The sequence below is a fragment of the Anoplopoma fimbria genome, chromosome 2, assembly GCF_027596085.1.
Source record: "Anoplopoma fimbria isolate UVic2021 breed Golden Eagle Sablefish chromosome 2, Afim_UVic_2022, whole genome shotgun sequence".
NCBI classification, from domain to species: domain Eukaryota; kingdom Metazoa; phylum Chordata; class Actinopteri; order Perciformes; family Anoplopomatidae; genus Anoplopoma; species Anoplopoma fimbria.
Window position 1 is genome coordinate 13,356,113 of NC_072450.1, and position 23,974 is coordinate 13,380,086.

Here is a 23,974-nt window from a genome sequence, read left to right on the forward strand (position 1 = left end):
AGGATTTAACGTATCTATGAGGTAAAAGCAGGTGGGTTCTTGGGGGGCAGTCAGCTGGAAATAAAAGATTGAAGGCTTAGATACCCGGGAACAGTGGGTGACACCTTAACGTCAGTCAAAAATATGGTGAGGGGGCATGTTGGCCGACTAGCAACCAAAAGGTGTCTCTTGATCACGGTGCCAACAGGAGGAAACGATCCAGGTGTGTTTTGGGGAAATAGAGGATCGGTGGTTATTACCTCCATGTAGACAAAATACCCTGAAGCAATGTGAGGAGTATTTTAAGTGCACTGCATGGTGCCCAACCCCATACTCTGACCTTGAGGGATTATATTAACCCCGGAATGATATGTTGTTTATGATTAATGGAAAATTGAGGACATTGATTGTAACCTTTTAAGCCCTAATTTAAAATAAAAGAGAAAAAAAACAACCCTCACTCTAATACCATCACTCAAAACCAATCATTCTCTCTTAATCCTACCCTACCAGTGGACAGGTGGACTATAAGAGGTCAACTTTAATGGCGTCATGACATAAAACCAAAAAAAAAAGGATAAAGAAAAAGGCCAGGTATTCATGACATGGCACAGTTAAAGCACAGATGTAATTATTCATCAATTACAACTGTTATTTTATGACTGAAAAAGTCATGTGAAAATGTAAACAGTACAGACAAAAGAAATGTTGATTTGACAAAACAATATTCTGGCTATAAGGTAAGAAAGAGTTAGTCTTTATGGATGTGTGTGTCTGCCTGTGTACATGAATGAGTGTGTTAAATATTCCCTCTTTACACTCTCAGTCATCAGCATGAAAGTGTCCATCTTTACATCATAGTGGAGTAGCCTTTGTGTGTAAGCACTTGTGTTTGTTCATCTGGAAACTGAGGTACATACGTGCATATCAGCTATCCTTAAAGGACTTGCAAGCGATTACTATAGAGGCAAATATTTACCACTACAGAATGAAAGAAACCGCAGACCTGCATGATTATGCATTCACATGTCCATGAATACAAATGACCCAACAATTTTACACTAAATGCATTTTAATGTTGTCAGTTGGAGGCAGTAGTTTCAGGTCAGAACAGGTTGAACTATTTTATCAGAGGCAAGGACTTGGACTGCATTACAAAAATAGTTTAAAGATACAGATTGTGACCAGAATATTGCCAATTTAACTCCCAACACTGCAATTGGTATCTAACACTTGTACAGTGCAGGTCATGGGTATGAGTTAGTTTAATTATATGAGTGTAAATCAGAGTGCTGTTGAAAAGAGCCTGCATGCTATCTCATATCATTAAAGCAATATGTTTTGAAACTGGAAAGGTCAAACGAAGAGGGCACAGAGCTAAAATTCTGAGATTCTTAAAGCCCTCTCTAGTAACTTCGCAAAAAATGATCAGAGCAGCCTCACAAGCAGATTGATTCTTGCCAGCCAGTGTGGCTGTATATCCCCACCCTGATCCCCTGACTGGACTGGATTTGAGACCAGTGGAGAAATGTCCTGGTGGAGACATTTAGGAACTGAACAGTGTAAAAGTCCATGTGGGAGGCTTTAACATCCAAAAGCCCAGACACACATGTTCTGTTAGTCATATAGCTATATATGTGGAAATAAACAAATCAAAAGTATAAACAAATAGTAAGTTTTGTAACAGGTGAACCCTTTAAATACATAATTTTTTTTTAGATTATGTCAAAGGTGTGTCTTTTCTTCTCCCTCTCTTTTTATCTATAATTTTTCCAGATTTTCTTTCTCTTCCACATGACCACTCTCAGACATGGATTATAGACTCACATAAAACTGACTGCACAGATGCAGTACAAGGTCCTACCGCAGATGTTTTACAGTACTAAGGGTTATTGCAGATTGCCCATCGATCCTTAACTTTTCAAGGGGGAATTTATACGCAATAGGATTTGCCACTCATCGATCTCTTCATATATATTACACACTTGTACGACTGTCATATTATTGTGAAGGTGTATTGTAGTAAGAGTTACAGTAATCAATAAAAGACTGAATCAACTCTCCAATCGTTCAGATTTACAGTTCGCTCAGAGGTTGTCAACAGCTTTAAATCATGGTGTGTAAGTGTGTGTGTTTGTTACTTTTGTTCAACACATGCAGCGACCTCCAGGTCAGAAAAGTGATGCCAATGCGAAAGTGCCTTAAACTTTCATTATTTTTAATAGCCAGCAGGAGGCGTCTCCTCTGGTTGCAAAAATAAGTTTGATTGTGTAGAAGTCTATGAGAAAATGAACATACTTACATTTATTAATTATCTCAGTAAACATTGTAAACATGGGTTTATGACCCTTAATCCCTAATTTTAGACTGTATTCAATACAGCATGATGTTCAATTAGCAAATTATTGTCCCATTAAGGGAAAAATTTACGCTAAGCGGGCTACATTGTGATTGACAGGTGGCTACCATGGCGTCGTCATGTCTGTGTGTTATGTGCCTTTTCTTACAACTTCAACTCTTTCACAGTGTGTTGTCAGTTCATGAAAGTTAACTGTTACATTTTGGTGGCCTAAAAAAGTCTTGTTCAGAGATCTGTTGTACTTGTTCCAGCCCTTCGTGTCACTTCTGGTTGCAAATAAACAAGATGGCGAAGGCCAAAATGCCAAACTCAAGGCTTCAAAAACCGTAACCCACAACCCAATGGGTGACTTCACGGTGACCTGATTATATATAGTCTTTGGTCCAACATAGCTGCCACCGACCTTAATTCCAGAAATATCACCATTTCTTTTCTGTGATTTGGCATTTTGTCAAACGAACAGGTCGACTGTTGCACAATTCCATTGCAGTGAGTACACTTAAACATATATTTTGATATTATTATACAAAGACATCCAAAGGCGCTCATTACTAGAAAACATGTAGGGCCAGATTAATAATTTACCTTATGGTGCAAATTGGTTAAATAAATTATTGTCCTCTTTTTTCTATCTTTTCTGTTGTACAATTATGTCAAATTAGCTACTTAAAAAAAGCAGACCTGTTCATTCAGGCTTCAGCTAAGTGTGAAAGGGGGAAATGACCTGCATGTTGATGGCTGATGTTCTTAGAGAACTTTTAAAAATAATGTTGTAGTTTGTGACATTGCAACTGATTGGTTAAGTTGTGACTTTTCTTTTTCATTCATGCACATCTTTCCTATTTATTTTAATCAAAACAATATGTGGCAAAATCAAAAGTTCACATTCAGTTATGGTGGAAATCAATCTAATACAATCTAGTGTTTCGCTCCATCCCTCCACATGTCCAGGCCTTGTTCCATTACCCCTTCCACCCCTTTGCTACACCACTTTAAATAACATGACGAGCGACGGAGCATTGCCCCTGTGTTCGTTTTATGAGAGGCAGGGGAAGAGGATTTACCTGCTGTCAGCAGTTGCTGGAGGGCAGAAGCCCCGTACTCAAATCCCAGGCTGGGATTATGATATAAAAATCAATCAATCCCCTTGTCCCAGCGCGGTGAATCAGCGGTGATGGCGTGACCTAGTTGGATGAATCTAATCTAAGAAGTGACTGACGCCACAAGGACAAAAAGGAGCTCAGTGGGGAATAACAAAATACGTTCATTAGAGAAATATTATAGAGGATAAAAAACAAAACAGCAACCCGCTGTTTGTTTTCCTCTTTTACAATCTCTCTATATCATGTATGCCCTTCTGTCTGTTTATCTCTCTCCTACTCTTTGCCCTCTGTGTATCTATTTTATTATCTCTGCTCTGTATTTGTAATTTTCTTTCTGTTCTATGTTTACCCATTCATCTCTCGTTTCAGTTATTTTAGAGATTTGAGATGAAATTTTCTGTGATAACATTAATATGTTTACACTTAGTGTTATTTGTCTCCTGTAGCCGGAACAATTTTAAACTCTGTATAACTTTATTCCCACTTTGCCTATTTATTTATTTGGGCCTATATAGTCTGAACCAAGCAGTTGTGGCGAAGTGCAGCCTGGGGTGAGCTGCTATGCAATATATATGGAAAGTTGTGACAGCCACCCTGAGCTCAGGGATCAACAGCTGCTTGAGTCCTGTGACTCATGTGACATGTTGACATTTGGTACAAAGAATTTCTTCACCCAAGAAACATATGAACACGCCTTCCGGTTAAAGAAATATGTAATTATTGGGGCGAGCTGCACCTAACCGCTGCTTGGTGTAACTAGTTAGCTTTCAATGCATCATTTGAGTAACATTTTAGTGTGTTTACTGTATTTATACTAGTTTTTCAGTCTGGTAGGAAAATGTGAGGTCTATGGCAATGGGTGTACAGTCTAGGTAAACATGTAAATGCAGTTGGTAGGTATTTATTTTAAGAAATGTGTCTCAGACTTACACATTTCTTATCTTGGACTCTAAGCAACAGAGAAAATTCAGTTAAACCAATACATTGTATTTTTACATCCTCTACTCTCTCACACACGCACACGCACACACACACACACACACACACACACACACACACACACACACACACACACACACTCTCACTAAGCAGTGTGTTTTCTGTCACTGTGAGACTGTGAGGTCCAGACAGATTGGCTGTTTTGGCAAGCTTTTGCCAGTGTGTGCCAGCACCAGGCAGATATTTATTGTTTTATTTGCTGTGTTTGTGTGTGTGTTTCAATGTGTGTGTGTGTGTGTGTGTGTGTGTGTGTGTGTGTGTGTGTGTGTGTGTGTGTGTGTGTGAATGTGTGTGTGTGTGTGTGTGTGTGTGTGTGTGTGTGTGTGTGTGTGTGTGTGTGTGTGTGTGTGTGTGTGTTAGCATGGAAACAATTGATCTCTGCTGCAGGAGTTCCAAGAGGGAAGGACAGGAAGACAGAGGGAATGGGAGTGACGAACACCTATCACATAGAGCGAGAGCATTAAGTCTTGTTTGTCCTTGCTTCCTTCCTATCTGTTAATTTTCAGCAACAATTTTGTGACTGTTGTACAAACACCATGTTAGAGGTTATGCATTTATCTGAGGGCTAATGAACCAAAAATGAGCAAGGGATAGGCTGCCCTATTCTTACACTTTTAGAGTAAAATTTTAAATGTGTGTACATTCAAAATCCATTCATGTGTCCAAATACATCATCACCACGGCACAGTCAGTCAGCCTTAACCTGTGTCAGACTTAAAGTTCCAAAATCTTTTAGACTCTTGTTATTTTTACCATTTTGGTCAGTCTCTGTTCTCTCTTTAATTATAATCCATAATTCATCATTGCTGGTCCTATATGTCTTCTGCTATAATATATAGCATGTCTCATTCACCTGAGTATGATTCATTAGCATCACTCAGTTTTTCCGGAACATTTTAGCAAGCCATGTCCATCTGTCATTTTCTGTCTGATTTACTCTCAGTCTTTCATTTCCTCCTTTTTTTCTAACTCCTTTTTTCACATACAGTCTCAAACTGAGTTTCCAGAGTCTGTTTTCTCACCTCCTAACTTTATCACAGAGTTAGTTTATTTTTTATCTTTCCCACCTTCCGCTCACTTTAGGAGACTCATGGGAACATTTATCTCTTATCTGAAAGAGGCCTTATTGCCCAATTGATAACCTCTTCTTCAGAGCAAAGTCTATAAATAAAAAGTAAAAGTCATGGAGACTAGTGGCCATCATAAAAACATAAAGAAAACAAACCTTTTTCTCTTTATTCTTTAGTGTGAAACATAACTGCAATGCAGTTTAAATATTTTCTATTTTTGTTTTCTTACAACCATTTTGAATTAAAGAAACATTTCTATATGATATTTTTGATACAAATGAGAAGAGATTCTTAAATTACAGCTTGTTATGAAGAACACTGTAATGTTACAGAACCCTGGGCCGATGACTTTGCTGTTTCTTTTTTTTAACCTTGGAATATCCACTTAATTGCCTTTTTCTGCATCCCATTCAGATCTGCTATTTTTCAGCATGAGAATAACAGCAGATTAGCATGAAAACTGATCAGCACAGATCATCAACTGTCTTCTAAACAGGTGTGGTCTAGTGCATTGCTCAAGGGCAATTTGATGTTAAAGGAATAGTGTTACATTTTAAGAGTCTTAATTATTTGATTTCTTGCTGACAGCTATCATACATACATACTAACATAATGTGTTGATTTAAAATGTGTCAATCTCTGAGCTTTAGATGTGTTAGATGGACAAGCAGAGCCAGGCTGTTTTCAGTCCATGTGCTGAGCAGAGCTAACAGGCTGTAGCTTTATATTTAACCGAGAGATATGAGAGTATCGATCTTCTCATCTAACTCTAGACATGAAATACGTGTTTTTCCCAAAATGTGAAACTATTGCTTTAAGGGTAGTATGAATTTTTCATTTTTTTTCCACCAGTTTAGAGATTTAAAGAAGCTACGTTTTGGTCAAAAGGCTGCTTTTCTAACCCTTTCAGTTGGAGCAAACATTACAACTTTGCTATATCCACATTTTCAGTGCATATCTATTCAGGCCCTCTGACTGTGAAATATACTGGATTAAGATAAGAAGCCCTGGACAGTCTTCAAATCTATCTTCAAATGGCTCTTGAAGCATGTGGGACGCATTTTCATAAAATTTCAAAACGAGGTGCATCCGAATGAAAACATGAAGGTAATCTTCAAGGTACTCCAAAAACGTTTAAAAACGAGGAAGGAAACATCAATTATTATATTGCTGTGGTTAAATCATCAAAAGAGCAAACGCGTTTCACCTACTGTAAATTAATGTATATAATAATGAAGTCTGTAACATTCCCAGACAAAAACCTAGAGTGGTCGAGACATTTTGGATCTTTTAATGATTCAGCCAGAATAATTTGGCTTTTTAGTATTTCCTTCTTCGTTTGATCAAATACTTTGGAGTCCCTGGTTTGCCTTGCTGTTTATCCTGATTTGTTTCCACGTTTTTTTTAAGAGCCCCTGGCAGATTTTGATTTACGGTTGAATACACAGAGCAACCAATTATCTCTCTCTCCCATAACTTATATAAAAGACTATAAGGTACTGTATTGTCATGCAAGATTTGCCAACAGACTGTCTGGCACTTAGAAAATGAGGAAAGAAAAAAGGGGGAGGAGAAGAGAAAAATAAACACAATAGAAAAAGCAGAGGGTTTTCCCTTGTGGTATATCAGTCTGACTGTAACAAACATGACAGGTTTGTCAACGGCAACAATGTTGTCGTAAGTAACAGAGTTGCCGAACGGTGGCGTGGAGATGGACAGGGCGTTGTAGAGTGAATTGGAGATAACAGGGAGTGTGACAACTGAATTACAGCTGACGGCCCTGAGATGAGCTCTCAGCAACAGAAAAACAAGACAGATAGGCAATATGGCACACTGGGAGGCAAGCGACCAGATACAGAGACTGCGGGCAAATCTCAGAGTCAAGGGGTGGAGGTAAAACTTAGGGAAAGAATGGAAAGAAAGACATAGAGAGTTAGATTAAAGGACGTAAGACAATAAGAGGAACAGCAAGAGAGACAATGAGCATGCAGAGAAAAGTCCAATGAGAAGAGAGAATCAAAGAAAGCCAGGGCAAAAGTCAAAGCATGAAATTGATAGCAGAAGAGAAAATCTTTGTGAAGGCATGTACATTTGTTTGTCTTCAAATTAACAATCAAAAAACTTACATGTGGCATTTGTGAGCCTGAAGGTGACCGACTTGTCTTCTATGTTACACACATTGCGGACAGACACTTGGCACGTGTAATCAGCAAAGTCCTTGGGTCTGAGGTTTTTCAGCTTCAGCACTTTGGTCTCACCCTAGATGGGATGAAGCGCACATACAAAACAACATCATGCTAAAATAGAAAAAAATGAAACGCGTGCATAAAAACATTAATCTAAAGATGAATCTAATAGGAGCACATTTCATTTTCATAACACATAACATGACATCAATGAGAAAGATCAGTCTTTTCTAAACTGGGTTGTAATCTTGTGTAAAAGTCACTTAAATTTTTGATGAGCCGCACTGTGATAAACAGGGTCAAAGACACACTTAGATAAGCACACGCACGCACACACACAAAAGCCAATACTGTGTTTGTATGTCTGACATGCCCTGATTATCAACTGAAGCGTCTCAAATCTACATATAGAGTAATATGAATGATGAATTTCTAACGGCTTTCACATGGGAGCATTATTAAAATGAAAGTGATCTGATTGTCGGTGCAAAATAAAAAGCTAAAACCATCCATCCTCTCCATGACTATTCTAAAAACAATGTCACTCTCAACATCAATAAAAAAAATGTCAGATCAAGACGTTGCGTTTGATACTGTATTACTGTCTCGCTGCTGCAGTGGTTGATGGACCAACATTGTCTTAGGCAGCCCCGGGAACAGCTCTGCTGACTGGCTAATTGAACTCGAGGGGCACTGCTTTGTGGCTGACTGATGCTTTGATAAGTGGAGAAAAAGGGAGCAATCGTGCTAACGATTGATAAAGATTAGCACTTTTTTGTATTTTCAAGCAGTTCCTTTCACTTTTAACATCACAACATAAAAAGGTTTTTAGGATGAGTACTATGTTGTGTTTGGACGAACATGACATAATATCAAACAGCGAGTTTTGGCTGAGGTTGACAGACTTGCCAAATCAAATAAAGAGCAGAGCTGCTAATGTTATTCTAGGGAAAGCCATACAGACAATGGATGTGTTCTTCTGAACAGGCCTTCTTTCTAAGGTAAACTGTTCACAAGCCAACCACAGTGCAAAAACAGCGTGAGTAAACCATTAATGTGAGAAGGTTGGAAAAAAAATAAAAATAAAAGAGCGATAGATTTAAAGTGAATGAATTGAGGATTGAGAGGAGTGCAGAAGGAAGTCTGTGACGTAAACCCTGGCTGTGTGTCTCTGCACTGTGTTTGTGTGTACCTGAGTGTAAAGCGGTTCGTAGATGTCCACTCCGTTGTCCTTGCTCTGTTCGATGAGCATGTTCCCGCGTTTCCAGATGAATCGTGCGGGAGGGTTGGAGTTGACGGTGCAACGCAGGAACACCGTCTTCTCCTGGTAGTAACTGCCACGCACATCGCTGATGGTCTGGTGCACCGTCAGAACAGGTGGGTCAAGGTCTGCAAAACACAGCGAAGGGAACAAAAGATAAAACATGAGGAGTCTTGTATTGCTGTAGGGGGAGAGTATCGGTTATATCACACCAGAAGCTTGTTCATTAAGGCCTTATTGTGCCACACAGCAAAATAAAAAGCAAGAAAACCACATGGTACAGTTTTAGAAAATCACAAATTATTCAAAGTATAAATATAAAATAACCTTCAGCTTGTTTGCTGCTGTTGCATTTACTGTGCAAAACATTGGCACTTTTTTGTGAGGCATGGATGAGATTTGGTAACTGGGACACGACTGTAAATAAGGGCAAACAAGTGCTGTTTGTTGGCTGAACTGCCCTCCCACATTGGCCAAAAAGCGTCCAAACAGCTGCCTATTGATCATGCCTTCTAACGAGCACAAATGTCCAAACAATCTGTGTTTTGCCATTTCCGTCTCTGGCTGTAACGCTCTCACACATTATTTCTTTTTTATATATTTCTCCTGCCATTTTTATCTCTCCCCCCCCACTTGCCTCGTTTCCCTGCGCATTTCCTTCATGGGAGTGTCATCTCCCTTTTCCTCCAGTGGATACGATTTCAGCTGCTGTCACAAGCATGGAGGCTGCTCTCCCCTGGTTTCTGCCATCTCTCCAAAACTCACTGCCACTTTCACTCCTCATCACCATCCCTCCCTCTCTATCCCCTCCTCCTCACTCCTTGCCTCTATCTCTTACAGGGCAGAGTTGTTGTGTGTGTGTGTGTGTGTGTGTGTGTGTGTGTGTGTGTAATCCCAATTCTTTGCAGCGCAATTGGAATGTTGCGGACTTCAAACATCATGGAAACAATTTATGCCAGCAGCAGGGTGGCCTTTTCCTCCACTTTTCCTGCCTTTCTATTTCACCTCTCTCCTTCCCATGTTTCTCTTCTCTGCCCCTGTCCCTCACTTCCTTTCTCCGATGTCAAACGTGCAGCACTCTATCAAGAAGGCATGATGCAAGCTATAGAAAAGAGGTGAGCCGGTAGTGCAGATACTATGTTCAGCAGGGTCCCATGTGTGTGTATTTAATACATCTTGGGTTGCGACGTTTAAAAAATACATTGTGTGGATAAGCATGCTTGATTTTTGAGTTCCTTACAAAAGGGCACAGCTGTCACACAAGGGCTGTGTCACATACACAAGCACATGCATGCACACACACACACAATCACATCTGGACCTCCATCTAAGTGTGTGTGAAACCTCAGCACAGCATCAGGGCCCTTTTGTAGTTTGAAGGTTAGAGCTCCGGGTAAAGACTGGCACACAAACACGCAGAGGCAACTTGAACTCTTTCAGGTGAATTTTGTGACTACAGCTTTCTTTCTCAAATAAGAGGTGAGTCACAAGGGCATGGTAAGATTGTCAAATTTGTAGGATGTGATAAAAGTATCTTGCGTGCCTTAGAGCTAGGTACAGTGTGCAGAAACTTTGCTTGAATGTGACGGGAAAGAAGCGTGAGTCAGAATGGCTACGACACTGAAGCTTTCATGTGAACACTTATGTCCACAGATGTTTCATCAAATCATCGTCAACAAAGAATCAAAGCTGCACAATTTGTTGAAGGGCTTTAACGTTATAATTCTATGTATTCTATGCATTTGAGTATTAATACTGTGTTTGTTACAATACCTGTGCTAAAAATGAAGCAATATATAATGAATATGCAATTTTAAACAGATTAGACTTTCGATGACCTGCATAATTGCTTTGTAATCCACTAAATTAAAGCGGCGATGTTTTTTAAGAAACTAGTGGTTTTCGAAAATAAGTTTTTACCGCAGAATTCTATTAAAAGGTTGTTCATATATTAAATGGTTAAAATGTACATCTCCACCTTTTAAAAAAAGCTCTAAAATAGAACATAATGCATGCTACATTATTATGCTACATATTATTCTAAATTTCAGCATTTTAATTTTTTTTTATCTGAGCTTCGTCTACTGCGTGTGGCCTGGCTAAGCTGCTTACTCTAATGCACTGAAGCATTTTTGTGTCTCTGTCATTAGAGATTTTCTGCATGATTCATTGCTGTGATCTGTGAAGTGCTCACCTGTTTCCATTCCTTTCATCTCCCCATGGACACCCTCATTTATAAAACGACAAACCACAGATTGGGACAAAAGACCCAGCAGGAAACTTAACACAGAGAAAACCACCAGCCTCTATAAAAGCCAGCTCTGCCAACAACAGGCCATCAAACCTGGGCACTGCCTCTTGATATCTACCACGTGTGCTTGTGTGAAAGAAATCTGGCAAAAGAGCAAGCATCCTGCTACAAAAAGTATGTGCATGCGTACGTTTGTGTGTCAGTATCCGTCCAAGACTTGCACAGGAGATCTGTATGATTTTCACAGATCATTTAAAGCGCAGGGGGAATACTAGCTGACTAATGCCCCGATAGTGTGTGTGTTAGTGTGTGTGTGTGTGTGTGTGTGTGTGTGTGTGTGTGTGTGTGTGTGTGTGTGTGTGTGTGTGTGTGTGTGTGTGTGTGTGTGTGTGTGTGTGTGTGTGTGTGTGTGTGAGTGAGAGTGACTATCTGCTGTCATCCTGTCTGTTTCCTGACACTACGAATGTGGTGAATGTGGAGAAAGTGGAAAAGTGACAGATTGACACAGACAGAAGCGGATACAGACACAGAGATTGCCAAGCACATCATATACCTTTAAAAGGACAAAAAAACTAGAGTCTAAAAAAACTCACTCCACATTGTATGATCATATATGGCATAAATAGTGCATTATTAGCAAACATTGGAAAACAGAATTCATTCATACTGCCAGTATCAACGTATATAAATGTGCAGTGCAAAAACTAAACTAATATCTAACAAACAACCCATTGGGACACATACACACGCACACACACACAATTCCTTCTGCTGCCCTTATATTCAAAGATTCATGGTTAAACCTTTGACGATCCCTCTACAGCATTTTTTTCACATGGCAATTGTGTTGTTAAAGCTTTTACAATCCAAGCTCCCAGGGTGAGTCTAACTTTACTCAGTTTGGGCCCTTAAGTAAATAGAGACACAAGATGAAACTGCAAGTGTACAGAAACACAATATGAAACTTTAATGAAGCTTCTGATTTCCCCAATGTCCTGCCTTTGCACACAGCTTAGATCAGTTGCACTATGCTGCTTTTGTTAGCCACAGCTTTTAAGGTACTGCACATCTAAGCTTCCAAATTTCAAGCTGCAGTGAGGGTCTGGCATTGTTTTTTCCACATAGACAACACATAGTGGTGCTGACACAAAGACATTTTAGTTCTCCCTCACAGTGTGACCCTTAGCTTTGACAAACACATGCGGAGTGAGCACAAAATCTAATATATTTTATGAAGTGAATACTGTGGGATGAAAAGTAACCCCAGCCTTTTCCAGCCCAATGATTGCTACTAAGAATAAATAATCATTTCTGATTCATGTCTGTCCTCAGAGACACGCCATTACATGTTTACTCTGGTTTATATCATGTTTTAATAGCTGTTTATTTGGGGTATTAAGGGGACAGATTTGTCTTGTTATTAAAAAAAAAACATATTTATGCTACTTTTATTTCGTGTTAAATTATCAATGACTAGAATATCTGTTAAACAATGTTTGTATTTTATTTATATTTTATTAAAGATATAAACAGGTTATTTTCCACTTATTACAGTCACATATTAAAAACCAGCTTATTTGCAGGACTGGCCAGTAGTATTTTCAATTATTACTGACTTTAACACAAAAGTGTGCAGCATATTTTCCTTCAAGGTTTTTGTGCTTTATTTAAATAGTAGTTTACATTGTAAGATACTGGAAGGATGTCAAGTAAAAATAATACTGTATTAGACTATGAAAGTCCCAAACTGGGTTCAAATCTACAAGGTCCCCTAAGTTACCAAGGTTACCTGGATCCTTGGGTGTTATTTTCAATAGATAGTCAGACAGCAGCAGGAAACTGGAAAACTGTAATGTTCATAAAAACTGCCAATTTAGCTAATGTCATTTTAGCTCTTTAACAATGACATATTGGCAATCACCTCGGTTTAAATATCACATTTTATCAATAAATTTGACCTGCTTCATTTATTTATTTTATTGGCTTGATCAGGCAACTAGATTCAGCTGCTTCTTAAAGAAATCCCTTAATCATTAGAGATAAACACCGTCAATTAGTGTACTTGTATTTACTCAGAATATTTGGAAATCTCAGTTCAGCTCAATTATACCAAAAATATATAATATAAACAGAAGAGTTATTCCCTGAAGGGTTAGACAGAGTGCAATTTTGGTCAGGTATTCTAATTGTTTGCACTTGAAAATTATGTTTGTTGTTTTGATATAAAACTTCAAGGCACCCTAACGAGCAGAAAGACAGACTGCTGTACAAACATTTGCTTGTTATCTGAGGAATCAGAGGATCAGGATTGTGATCAGAATTACAAACTCTGGATGTCTAGTGACTATGCCGCTAGCGAATGCAGTAAGAGGGAATGCACGGCAAAAAGGAACCAAAAACATAATTTTTCTGTGTTAACCATCAAAGCCTTTTAAGAGTTTATTTGTTGATTTCCAAACCATTAAACCCTGATGTGTAGATTTCATCTTGACTGACAATGTTGAAGAAATAAATTTAATTTCACAGACAATTGTTTGTATGTACAGTATATTTTATAGATATTAAATAGGGATTATGAATGCATGCCATCGGTTCTTTAAAATTACTCTTCCTGATTTGCTCCGAAAATAACCAGAGTAACCATGGCGAGGATGGAAACAGAGATTTACTCAGAAGCAATCCATCTGAGCGGTTAGGGTTGACCGAGTGTTTTTGTAACAAGTTGACCTCTGCAGGGTGCTTTCCCCTGCAGGAGGACGCCCTGGTCTCCAAATCCTCTTTGATTTCCAATAACATGTCCTGTACTCTAATAGCTCTCTACTGGTAGAGGGCCATTAGGGGACCAAAGAGAAGATGACAGGTTCAATTGAGTGTGAGCGTGCAATGGAGGAGAATAAGGTGTGGTGTGCCCTGTGTGCGTGTGTGTGTGTGGTTGTGTGAGATGTGATTGTGTGAGTAAGGATAGCTTTGTTTAATAAATTCTGATGCTAAGCAAGTATAATGTTCACCATGTTCATTAATCTAGCATGTTAGCATGCTAACATTTGCCAATAAGCACATACCACAAAGTACAGCTGAGGCTGACGAGAATGTCATTAGTTTTGCAAGTATTTGGTCATAAACCAAAATATTGGGAAAAAAAATGTAATTCATCCTCAGGGGAACATGCAGGCATGAGCCAAAATTCATGACAAATCCAGACTTTTGGTCGGGCCACCAATGATCTCATACAACTTTCATTCATCACCCATTAACACTGACTTTAATAACATGTCCAAATCTATCCAAAGCAACAATTTTTCTTCACTGCTAGAAGGGAATTTAATCATCAGTCTAGATAGGATTCACAGATATGTAAGTATGCAGCCACTTTATTGTTATTATCAGCATGTTTGAACAGGAATGGTCAAAAACAACAGCCTTCTGATGTTAAATAAATTCGTAAAAAGCATTAGAGATAAATCCAGCTTTTGTGACAGGGACAATAAAGACAGTGTTTTCTGATGGTTAGTTTGGACTTAATCAAAAAAAAAAGAACATCACTGCTGAAAAGCCACCAAATTATCGAGTTCCTCATTCAGAAAACAGCTAAAAATCTGTTTCTATAGACAACAAGTCCAAACATTTTTCATGTCTGCAGTAATAAGCAATCATCACACCAACTACGGAAAAAACAACCAACTATTTCTGAGTCTTCTTTTTCTTGCACACACACACACACACACACACACACACACACACACACACACACACACACACACACACACACACACACACACACACACACACACACACACACACACACACACACACACACACACACACACACACACCACATTGAAAACACAGTCTTATAGGCTATCCACCACAGAAACACTAATGCGTGCACAAAGCCACACGCACAAAGAGAACAGCATGTGCATACAGAGAGGCACAAACAGAAGCAGACTTTCTGTTTGATCCAGCTTCGCGTCTCGTCAATTATTCAGCATTCTGCTCATAGACATCGCCTTAAAGAGGACATAAAACATGCACGAGGCCCACATTTGGAAATAACGAGAACATTGCCTGTATTTAACATGCAATGTTGAGAAGTAAAGATTGATTTAGGCAGATCTTCTCTGCTGAGTGTATAATATATATTTATGTTTTCTTAGCTTTTTTTTGCCTTTTGAACCCCTGCTAATCATTGGTCTGTTTGTGTCTTTTTTTTAATTGATTTTAGAAATTAGCCCAAAAAATGGAAGAGAGGAGGAGATATGATACTGAGGTGAGACTTTTCCAGCATTATTTAAATATTTAGATCTAATCAGAGGAACTGGATCTACAATAAATTATTGGTGTAATGAACAGCAACAATTTGATTTGTCTAAGTATGCACTGGGCCCTTCGCATAAGAAAACTACCAGAGATCTATTATAGAGAGAGAAAAAGCTGGTTAGAGTAATAAACAACAACGAAAGAAGAAGATGTAGAATTAATTAAGGAATTAATTAGAAAAATTAATAGACACAGTTGGTGACATGAAGAATGAAAAAAAGGAAGAGAAGGAAGCAGGAGGAAAGTGGCCAGAAAATTACGGTAAAAAATGAAGTAGCTCAATAAATGAATAATAACCGAATTTCAGAGTGAATGCGGCAGCAGTAATAACAATGTGCCATTTTCATTCATAACAAACCAAAGCAGGCCTCCTTCTGTAGGTTTGTTTAAAAAAAGTTTTTTCATAGATGAACATAGTTGTTGCAAAAAAACAACATTCTATGTTTGGCACACAACCTGGGCATATGATTCTTTGTATTTTGGCTGCATTGTCCTTTAACTTCCCTGACAATACAAATAATATGAAGATCATTCCAGCTATCATTCCAAAGTCACATCTGGTGTTACACCCTGTATTGTTAGGTTTAACAGCAAGACACAGCAGCCTGTGTTAAGAACAATTACATAGTGATTTGTCGCCAAAACTCACAATCTTAAATTTGCTGAAAAACGCGTTTCCGTTGAGCCAGTGCATTATGTACAAGCCTTAATTATGCTTTTGTCAGCAAAGAGCCTTGGAAATGGTATTAAACATTCATGATGGTGTGACTCTATTATTTTAGGCCATAAAAATACTAATTTGGGCACGGTTATTTACCCTGAGTGTGACAGTGTAGCTGCACAGCGACGGTGACAGCAAGAGGGTGTTAAGGGACGAAGAGGCATAGTTCACTCGCTCAGCCTACGGGCTAAAATAACACAAACGTGAAAAACACAAATGAAAAACTTGCACTCTGTTATGCAATAATATGGGCACAGACATTCAGACATGCAGATGCCTACACACAAGTATGCGCTCAGCGACAAATACAAATAACGCACTCCTCAGGGCCAAAATAACACATGAATCTCAGTTCCCTAGCTGCAGCCCCCGAGGGCTAAAACAAGAAAGTCCTTCCGTGTCCCTGTAAGGGCTTTCTGAAGTGATCTATGGGGAACAGAGTGGATAAAGGATGCCCTTCTTGCTTCTTTTGTGGTCACATGGACGCCTGGATCACCGGGTAACAGCTGGGATCCATGCATCAGTCTGAACAATGTTTTGATGCCAGATTTAAGAAACACAGTATGATAACATCAGGAGTCATGGGTAGCTGCCCCTTAAAGGTGGCCAAAGAAACACACTTATGTCAGTGCTTGCTCTCTCTCTCTCTCTCTCTCTCTCTCTCTCTCTCATACACACAAGCACACATACACAAACAAACCGATGTGGGGGCGCAACCAGGGGACACACGTGTAGTGCCCAATCCCTGGGCTTGCTGTGTATTTAATTAGCTTTGTGACATGCAGATCACTGTGGACCACGGCAAAAGTGCATATTGAAAACACAACAGACACGCAGTGGTATAGGCTGCTGCTGCTGCTGCGCTTATAATAATCTTAAAAAATGATTTTAAAACAAATCTAGACCACTTGTGTGGATTCCTGTCTGCTGGTTAACAAGAGATGGTGTGCATAAATGAACAGGAGCTTGGTAACTCCCAAGGGAGCAACAGGCTGGAAAACACAGAATGCACCAAACTGATCACCAGCCTCAGTGAGAGGTTTTAATGTGTTCTTTTAGTAGTTGGTCTTAAGCACACAATGTAGAAGATGTTTTTACAAACTGTAACTAAATTAATCATTACATCCTTCTAACATTACATTACAAGTATTTTTGTGGAGCGCATATGGTGGAAGAATATCACATTCAATTAAAAGTCCGACAGAACTTATTTACACATTTATACAACATCGGCGATTGCATTCCCTTGGGGTATTAAAAAGATTAAAGAGCAAGTATGACCAGCTTCAAAAAGTATATATCAGTATAACTCTCAGAGAGTCAATGTGAATTTACAAGCAGAGTTCTTGAGGTATTTTCTTACCAGAGCCATAAGCTGGCTATACAAAGATGTGGGAGTTACTGTAAGTAGAGGGCAAGGATATACTTGGAAGCTATTAACTCTCACGTATCCAGTGAGTGGACTTGTGGTTTGTCTACATCCACTGCGCCTCAATTAAACCATCCATTTACTAATCTTTATATCCATTATCTAATTTTCCACTTAGTGAGTTAGTGTCCCAAATGCATTTATAATGAATATGGTTTTGGATGAAGTGCATTGATTATTTGCCAGATCGCATTTCATGTCTTTGTAGTTCTGTTTATTATCTATTCACATGCACACATGCACAATTATTAACAGCACTGTTAATGCAGCAGTGATAGCCAGATGTTAAATTAGGACGGAGAATCGGAGCCTCGCTCTGATTGGTCAAAGTGTACATGAGCGGTGGCAGGCCAGTAAAGAAATTACCCACCCTAGCTTTAATAGTGATAGCCAGATGTTAAATTAGGAAGGCCCTTTCTAGATGGAGTATATAAGTCAAAAGTGAAATTTTAAACATTGTATAAAATCTAAATTACCTCAGCTCCACTGTGAGGAAAATGTGACCAAAATAATATTATCATTTGAGCTGTGAAACAGTTAAATAACAGCTAATCCGGTATCATGAGACAGTGATGAGTATAAAATAGAATGACAGGTCAGGTCAGGTCAGGTCAGGTCAGCGGACATCACCTACATAGCTTGTGAACAGAAATACTATTGAAGTTGGTCTAATAAAAAGAGACACCACATGCACATGTGGTAATACTGGGCAGCAACCTTTGCTATAAATATAACTCAATGACCAATACTGTCATCCTTTTACAATAACTTCTTCAAGACCTCGAGCGACAGTATAACCCACTATCTTTACCATCTAATAACCGGAAGGTCAAAGGTCGAGCGGCTCTCAGTGGTAGCTAATAACAAATGTGACCAAAATGCCCTCGAGCACATCACTGTTAACCCAGTGGCTTACTCAGTGATTACCTAACAGCGTGCTAAACATTTACATTTTGAGACAACAGGGAAGAAGCAGTATTAACTTTTAATAAAATCACATATCTGCCTTTTATGCTACTCTATAAAATAAAAAATAAGAGTAGATCACGTTTCAGGAGAAAAATGAGGTCATGTTATACAATATTTGTGACCTGAGTAGTCCAGGTTTCACCTTGTGAACCATTGGGAGAGAGGAGAATGGGTACAGATATCTTTTAAATGTACTGAAGCCACATTAACCATTGATGTATTCTGGACATAAGGGAATTTAATACATGGCCTTTCTGACCATCACAATGCTTCATTGGGTCAAAGGTCGCAGTAAAGACAGATTTTTTCACTGTAATGCAATATTATGAGGTCAGCAGCGGATGCTTGTGTCAGAGTACAACTCAATTGACTTGACCTGTGAAATACTATATATAAATTGGTGCAATATACAAGAAGGACACATATAGCTGATGAGTAAATAAACAAATATGATGACATTTTATGGAACGATGATATTAAAGCTACTGAAACACCCATCACAACTCTTCATAAACACACAGACACAGACCCAAGGACACACACACACACTAACATGATCTTTTGTATAACAAGCTCCAATGCTCTTATCTCTTTACATATCTGCTACAAATTAAAACACAACACGCTCAACTCACAATTAGACCTTGACTGGGTTCTGGGTCCTTAATGTAGATGATAAAAAGGAAAGATAGAACAGCACTCCAATTTGACTTTTTAATATAGCTTAATTGCCAGAATACGGAAGAAGGGCGTCCTGCCTGAAATGTCCTTGTGGTAATATTAAAAAGTCAAAATGTTATCTATCTAGGAGTGCTGTCCTAGTCTTTCCTATTTTGCAAGACGATGTTTACAAATGCTATTGGTTTAATTGTGTGTCTTTTGGGATAGAGACCATTACAGTTGCCCATATTTTGTTACATATGAGTCAAGAACTTTGTTTTTCCAACCGAGTAAGAGCACAATCCTAAAAGAGAGAGTTTGGGAAGATCTAAGTGTGACATGACAGAAAGGACAAAGACCCTCCCTTGCAAAAGCAAAACCCTTGAAGGATCTACTCTGAGCCAAAATGTGCCTTTTCAGACCACCAACAGGTCTCCAAGTGTTACTTTGCAAACTGCCCACAGGGCATAGCCAACGCTTTGAGAGAGAATGACCCCACCTGCCCGTGGAGGTTATTGCCTTCTCTTCAGACTGATTTCTGTGGTACTTGCCACCGCCAGCCCTGCCTGCACTCACAAAGTGCTGAGTGAGCTCCCTTTTAACAAAATGTAACCCACAGGATACCCATTTCATTTTTGCTGTTTTTATTTTCTGGTTTTATTACAGCTTTCTTTACATATCTATCTGTTTGTGTCTCTTCAAGTTTTTCTGTCCTTCCACATGTTTTTCTAAGGACACTGGGGTTATTTTCAGGCTGGAGCTCTTGCAAAGGTTTTGCAGGCTTGTTTTGAACAGATTTGAAGTGAGGGAGTAAAAGTGCTGTGTCATTCAATTAGTTTGGAATAAGGTTAAAGGCTTAATTTTATTCTGTTTCAGTGTTTGCACCACTTTTTGGTGCAAACTTTACTAAAGTATAAGGAAGAATAACTTGGTTAGCTTTATTTAAAAAGACATGTTGTATTTTCAGTTGATTATCACATTCAGTACAATAATATTACTATGTGTAGTTTGCAACATGTCACAAAATACTCAAGTAAAGTATTTTACCCTGCCATGGACAAAGAGTATGGACAGTGAGTAGCCCTTTCCCAGCCAACTCCCTTTTCACAGCCAACTATGCATTATTCTCTGTATTTCTCAGGCTCTGCTAACTCAGAATCCCATCACTGTTTCAAGTCATCTCCTTTCACAAGCTGGATCTTTCCTCAGACTCTTGCTTGCAAAAGGAAAAAGAAAATATCTGGGCTAAATAATTGCTTCCTCAGGTGACATTGATATTGATTTCTTTGATTAGATATTTATTTGTTGACAAGTTTCCTTGCTTTCTTCCCCCTCTTCAGTAGATGATGCAAGAAAGCCTTCCCATGAGGAAAAACATTCACATAACAGCTATGACTTTCCTTTTTCCTGTAATATTTTTCTACATTTTTCTAATCTTGGATCTTTTCTATGTTTCATGGCCGTCCGATCCTCTAGTGTCTGCCCCTCTGTCTCCATCCTGATCCTATTTCAATTTTTTCTATCTGCCGATACACAGGCTGTGAGCCGGCCCGCAGGCACCTCCCATACTTTATAACACTGCCTTCATTACCCAGCACTGCTGCAGCTGGCCATAAATGAAAAACTGGAGATGTGGGAGGAGGGAAGTAAAGGAGAGGAATGGGTCAAATCCACAGGACGAGTCAATTGTGGAAGAGATAGTAAGGGTAGATATGGAGCAAGAGAGACTGAGAGAGAGAGTGAGCATGAGAGTGAGCAGAAGGTACAATATTCAGAGACACATCGAAAAGGGAAAAAAGCGAGGAAGAGCACAGCCATAAAATCTAACTTAGAAGTTATTGGAGACTGGCTGGATGAAAAATGCCATCGCCATAAAATAATATTACAATTGGTCTGGCCTTATGGCATTGATGAATACAGATGCTGCCCAGCGGGGTCTTTGTCTAGGGGGAAGGGGCTAATTTGAACAGCCATCCTACCTGTGAGGGCGGTAAAAAATATTAAAGGAAATAAAATGAAAGGTTCACCCTCAGTTGTTTAGTTTATAGCCCCACATTTCCATCTCATAGCAGGTTATAGGTGTCAGAGTGAAGTCCCACTTGCTACTGTGAGAATAGCTACTAGCGGGGGAGTTAGCTGTATGTGCAGGATTTATTGTAAATTTCCCTAAAATGAACTACAACCCGCGTAGAAATAGACCCGCTGCAGCTTTAAACAAATGCATGACAAGAACCAAACCTTCTCTCATCCCTGCAAACTGAAATTAGAGCTTATTTTACCCTCATTCCACTCCAACACATCGTCAATAATTGGCCCGGAGGGGCCGTGGGTGCTGACAAATTGATGACAGCTGAGTGAAATGGGACTAGCTAAAATTTGGATGAGCTTTATTGACTGGATGATATTGAAAAGATAGATGGACGTCTTAATTACTGCAATGGCATGGAAATGCCATTCTATCACATTTGAATTGGATTTAATGAAGGCCATCAGCAAACCGTGAGGTTATGCTAATAACAGGGGAAGTGAATGAAATAAAAAATATTCTCTTTATGCCTCTCAACAATGATCAAGTGTACAATCTCTGCAGAGATGAGAAAGGTGAATAAATGATGCTGTAAGAAAACAAGAGCAATATACAGTAATCTGTTTGATTATAATGCAATGGCACTGCTGTTGGTATACCAGGCCTATAATACAAATCCAGATGTGTAATGTTCACAATCTACAACTGATCCTGGAACATCACATTATATTATATACGTTGTAAAATGTCTCCACTCTTACACATCTTCCCTTCACTTCCTTTCTTTCAGGCTGCCAGCACCACAGTAAACCCACCATAAACCACTTGATTTATGCCTATTTCCATTGTAATGGTTATTTTCTCTGAAAAAATATCAGTGTGTACTACAAGGGCCTGTGGTAAGGTCAAGATAATTTCAAGCCTACACTGCATGGTGTATCCTTCATAGAGAAGAGAGAGTCAATAAATAAGGAATGAAAAAACAAAGCTGAAGAGAGAGAGAGAGAGAGAGAAGAAAAACACTTTAGATATCTTAAGATAAAGCTGACCAAACGATGGGGACAAGTGGAGTGGTCTTATCTCCTCATGGTCTACAGGACAGCTTATAACCAAACCATACTCCCACCTATTGTGTGTGTTCATGTGTGCACTCACTGTGTGTATATTATGATGGTCTTGCTACTAAATGCTTCAATTCCCTTCAGGTGACACAAATTCAGTGCAGATAATTTATGAGCCAAATAAAAGGAAAAATAGATTTTAGTATATGAAAAAAAAAATCCAAGATTCCAATAATGTTCCTAGTGGATTTAATACATTTACACATTCATGTCTGTCAGAATATCTCCTCCTAATATATTCTTTTTTATCCCCGTCTCTCTATCAATGTCTGACAGTCAGCCTTTTTGATCAGTAAAACACAGTTTTCTTATATTGTCTCCACCGAGCAAAGATATATAAAAGCCTTACCTTACTTGACTATGTATGAGACATTGGCAAACTGCCATAAAAAATCCACACCTTCTGGACAATTTGAATGTCTAAAGCTATGGTGTGATGGATTCAACATCATAATGGTTTGCATTTTTTTTTTTTTTTACCTATCTGCAACTATGCTTTTACATTGTTGCTGGGCTTTCTGTCCCCTCTCTTCTCCTCTTTACTCATACAGCCTCTCTTCCTTATCTCCTTCCTCACCTGCCTCCTTCTCTCCTCTTCCCACTCTCTCTTTCCACCTTCCTTACTCGCTGTTTTACCTCTCTCCTTCCTTCACACTGTACCTTTTGTCTTTGTCAAATACACTTTATGTTTAACAGATCCCTCAAACAGCTCTGCTTTTAAAGGGGTTAGCTGTGATGTATTACCTCAGCGTGGAGGGGTGGGGACATGGGTGACCCCAAACTGTCATGGAAACCCATGTCACATGTTATCAGTGACTCACCACACACTCAACCACTCACTGTGAACTCTAGGGTAAGGAAACTGTAGGGAACTTGGGAAGCAAACAGTGTCGCCTGTGCACGCATATATACACACGGTCACTTAAACTCATTCTATCAAAACCTCATAATTTTACACATTTATGTAGGGAGGCAAATACACAAACACACGGGACACACAGACACTCAAGAGACACACACACACACACACACACACACACACACACACACACACACACACACACACACACACACACACACACACACACACACACACACACACACACACACACACACAAAGATACATTACTGTAGGTCACCCATATACTATACTCACAAAGCAACCATCTTGCCTCTGTTCTAACTCCTAGGGTGCAGTCCCTTGGAGTTATCTTTGTGGATGGGTAGATTTTGACATGAATCTCCAAGGTATTTCAGAAAAAAAAACTTTGTGTGTTGATCAACTTGTGAGCATGCTCCACAAAAGGAGGCTCTAAGTTTGCACCAAGATGATGGAGTAAATATAGCTATCACACAGAAATGAGTGGACAAAAGGGAAACCTCTATGAGAATGGCTTCTTTCAGGGTATGATTTGTAGCTTTGTGTGTCATTGACGGTATCACATATATTAACTGGTTTTTGTTTGAAAATAAATAACATTCAAACACTGTCCCCAATTAGATTATGTGTCTCTGGTTCA

At 39.1% G+C, this 23,974-nt stretch overlaps 1 protein-coding gene across 3 annotated transcripts in view; it reads right to left on the reverse strand.

Moving 5' to 3' along the window:
* Positions 1-23,974, reverse strand: part of LOC129107070 (MAM domain-containing glycosylphosphatidylinositol anchor protein 1) — a 179,557-nt gene that overhangs the window by 58,162 nt on the left and 97,421 nt on the right. For all 3 annotated transcript variants that reach the window (XM_054618452.1, XM_054618436.1, XM_054618444.1), the window contains exons 5-6: positions 8,889-9,085; positions 7,637-7,769 (exon numbers count right to left, since the gene is read on the reverse strand). In XM_054618452.1, coding sequence (XP_054474427.1) covers positions 7,637-7,769; positions 8,889-9,085 — 330 coding nt within the window. The remainder of the gene's footprint in view (positions 1-7,636; positions 7,770-8,888; positions 9,086-23,974) is intronic.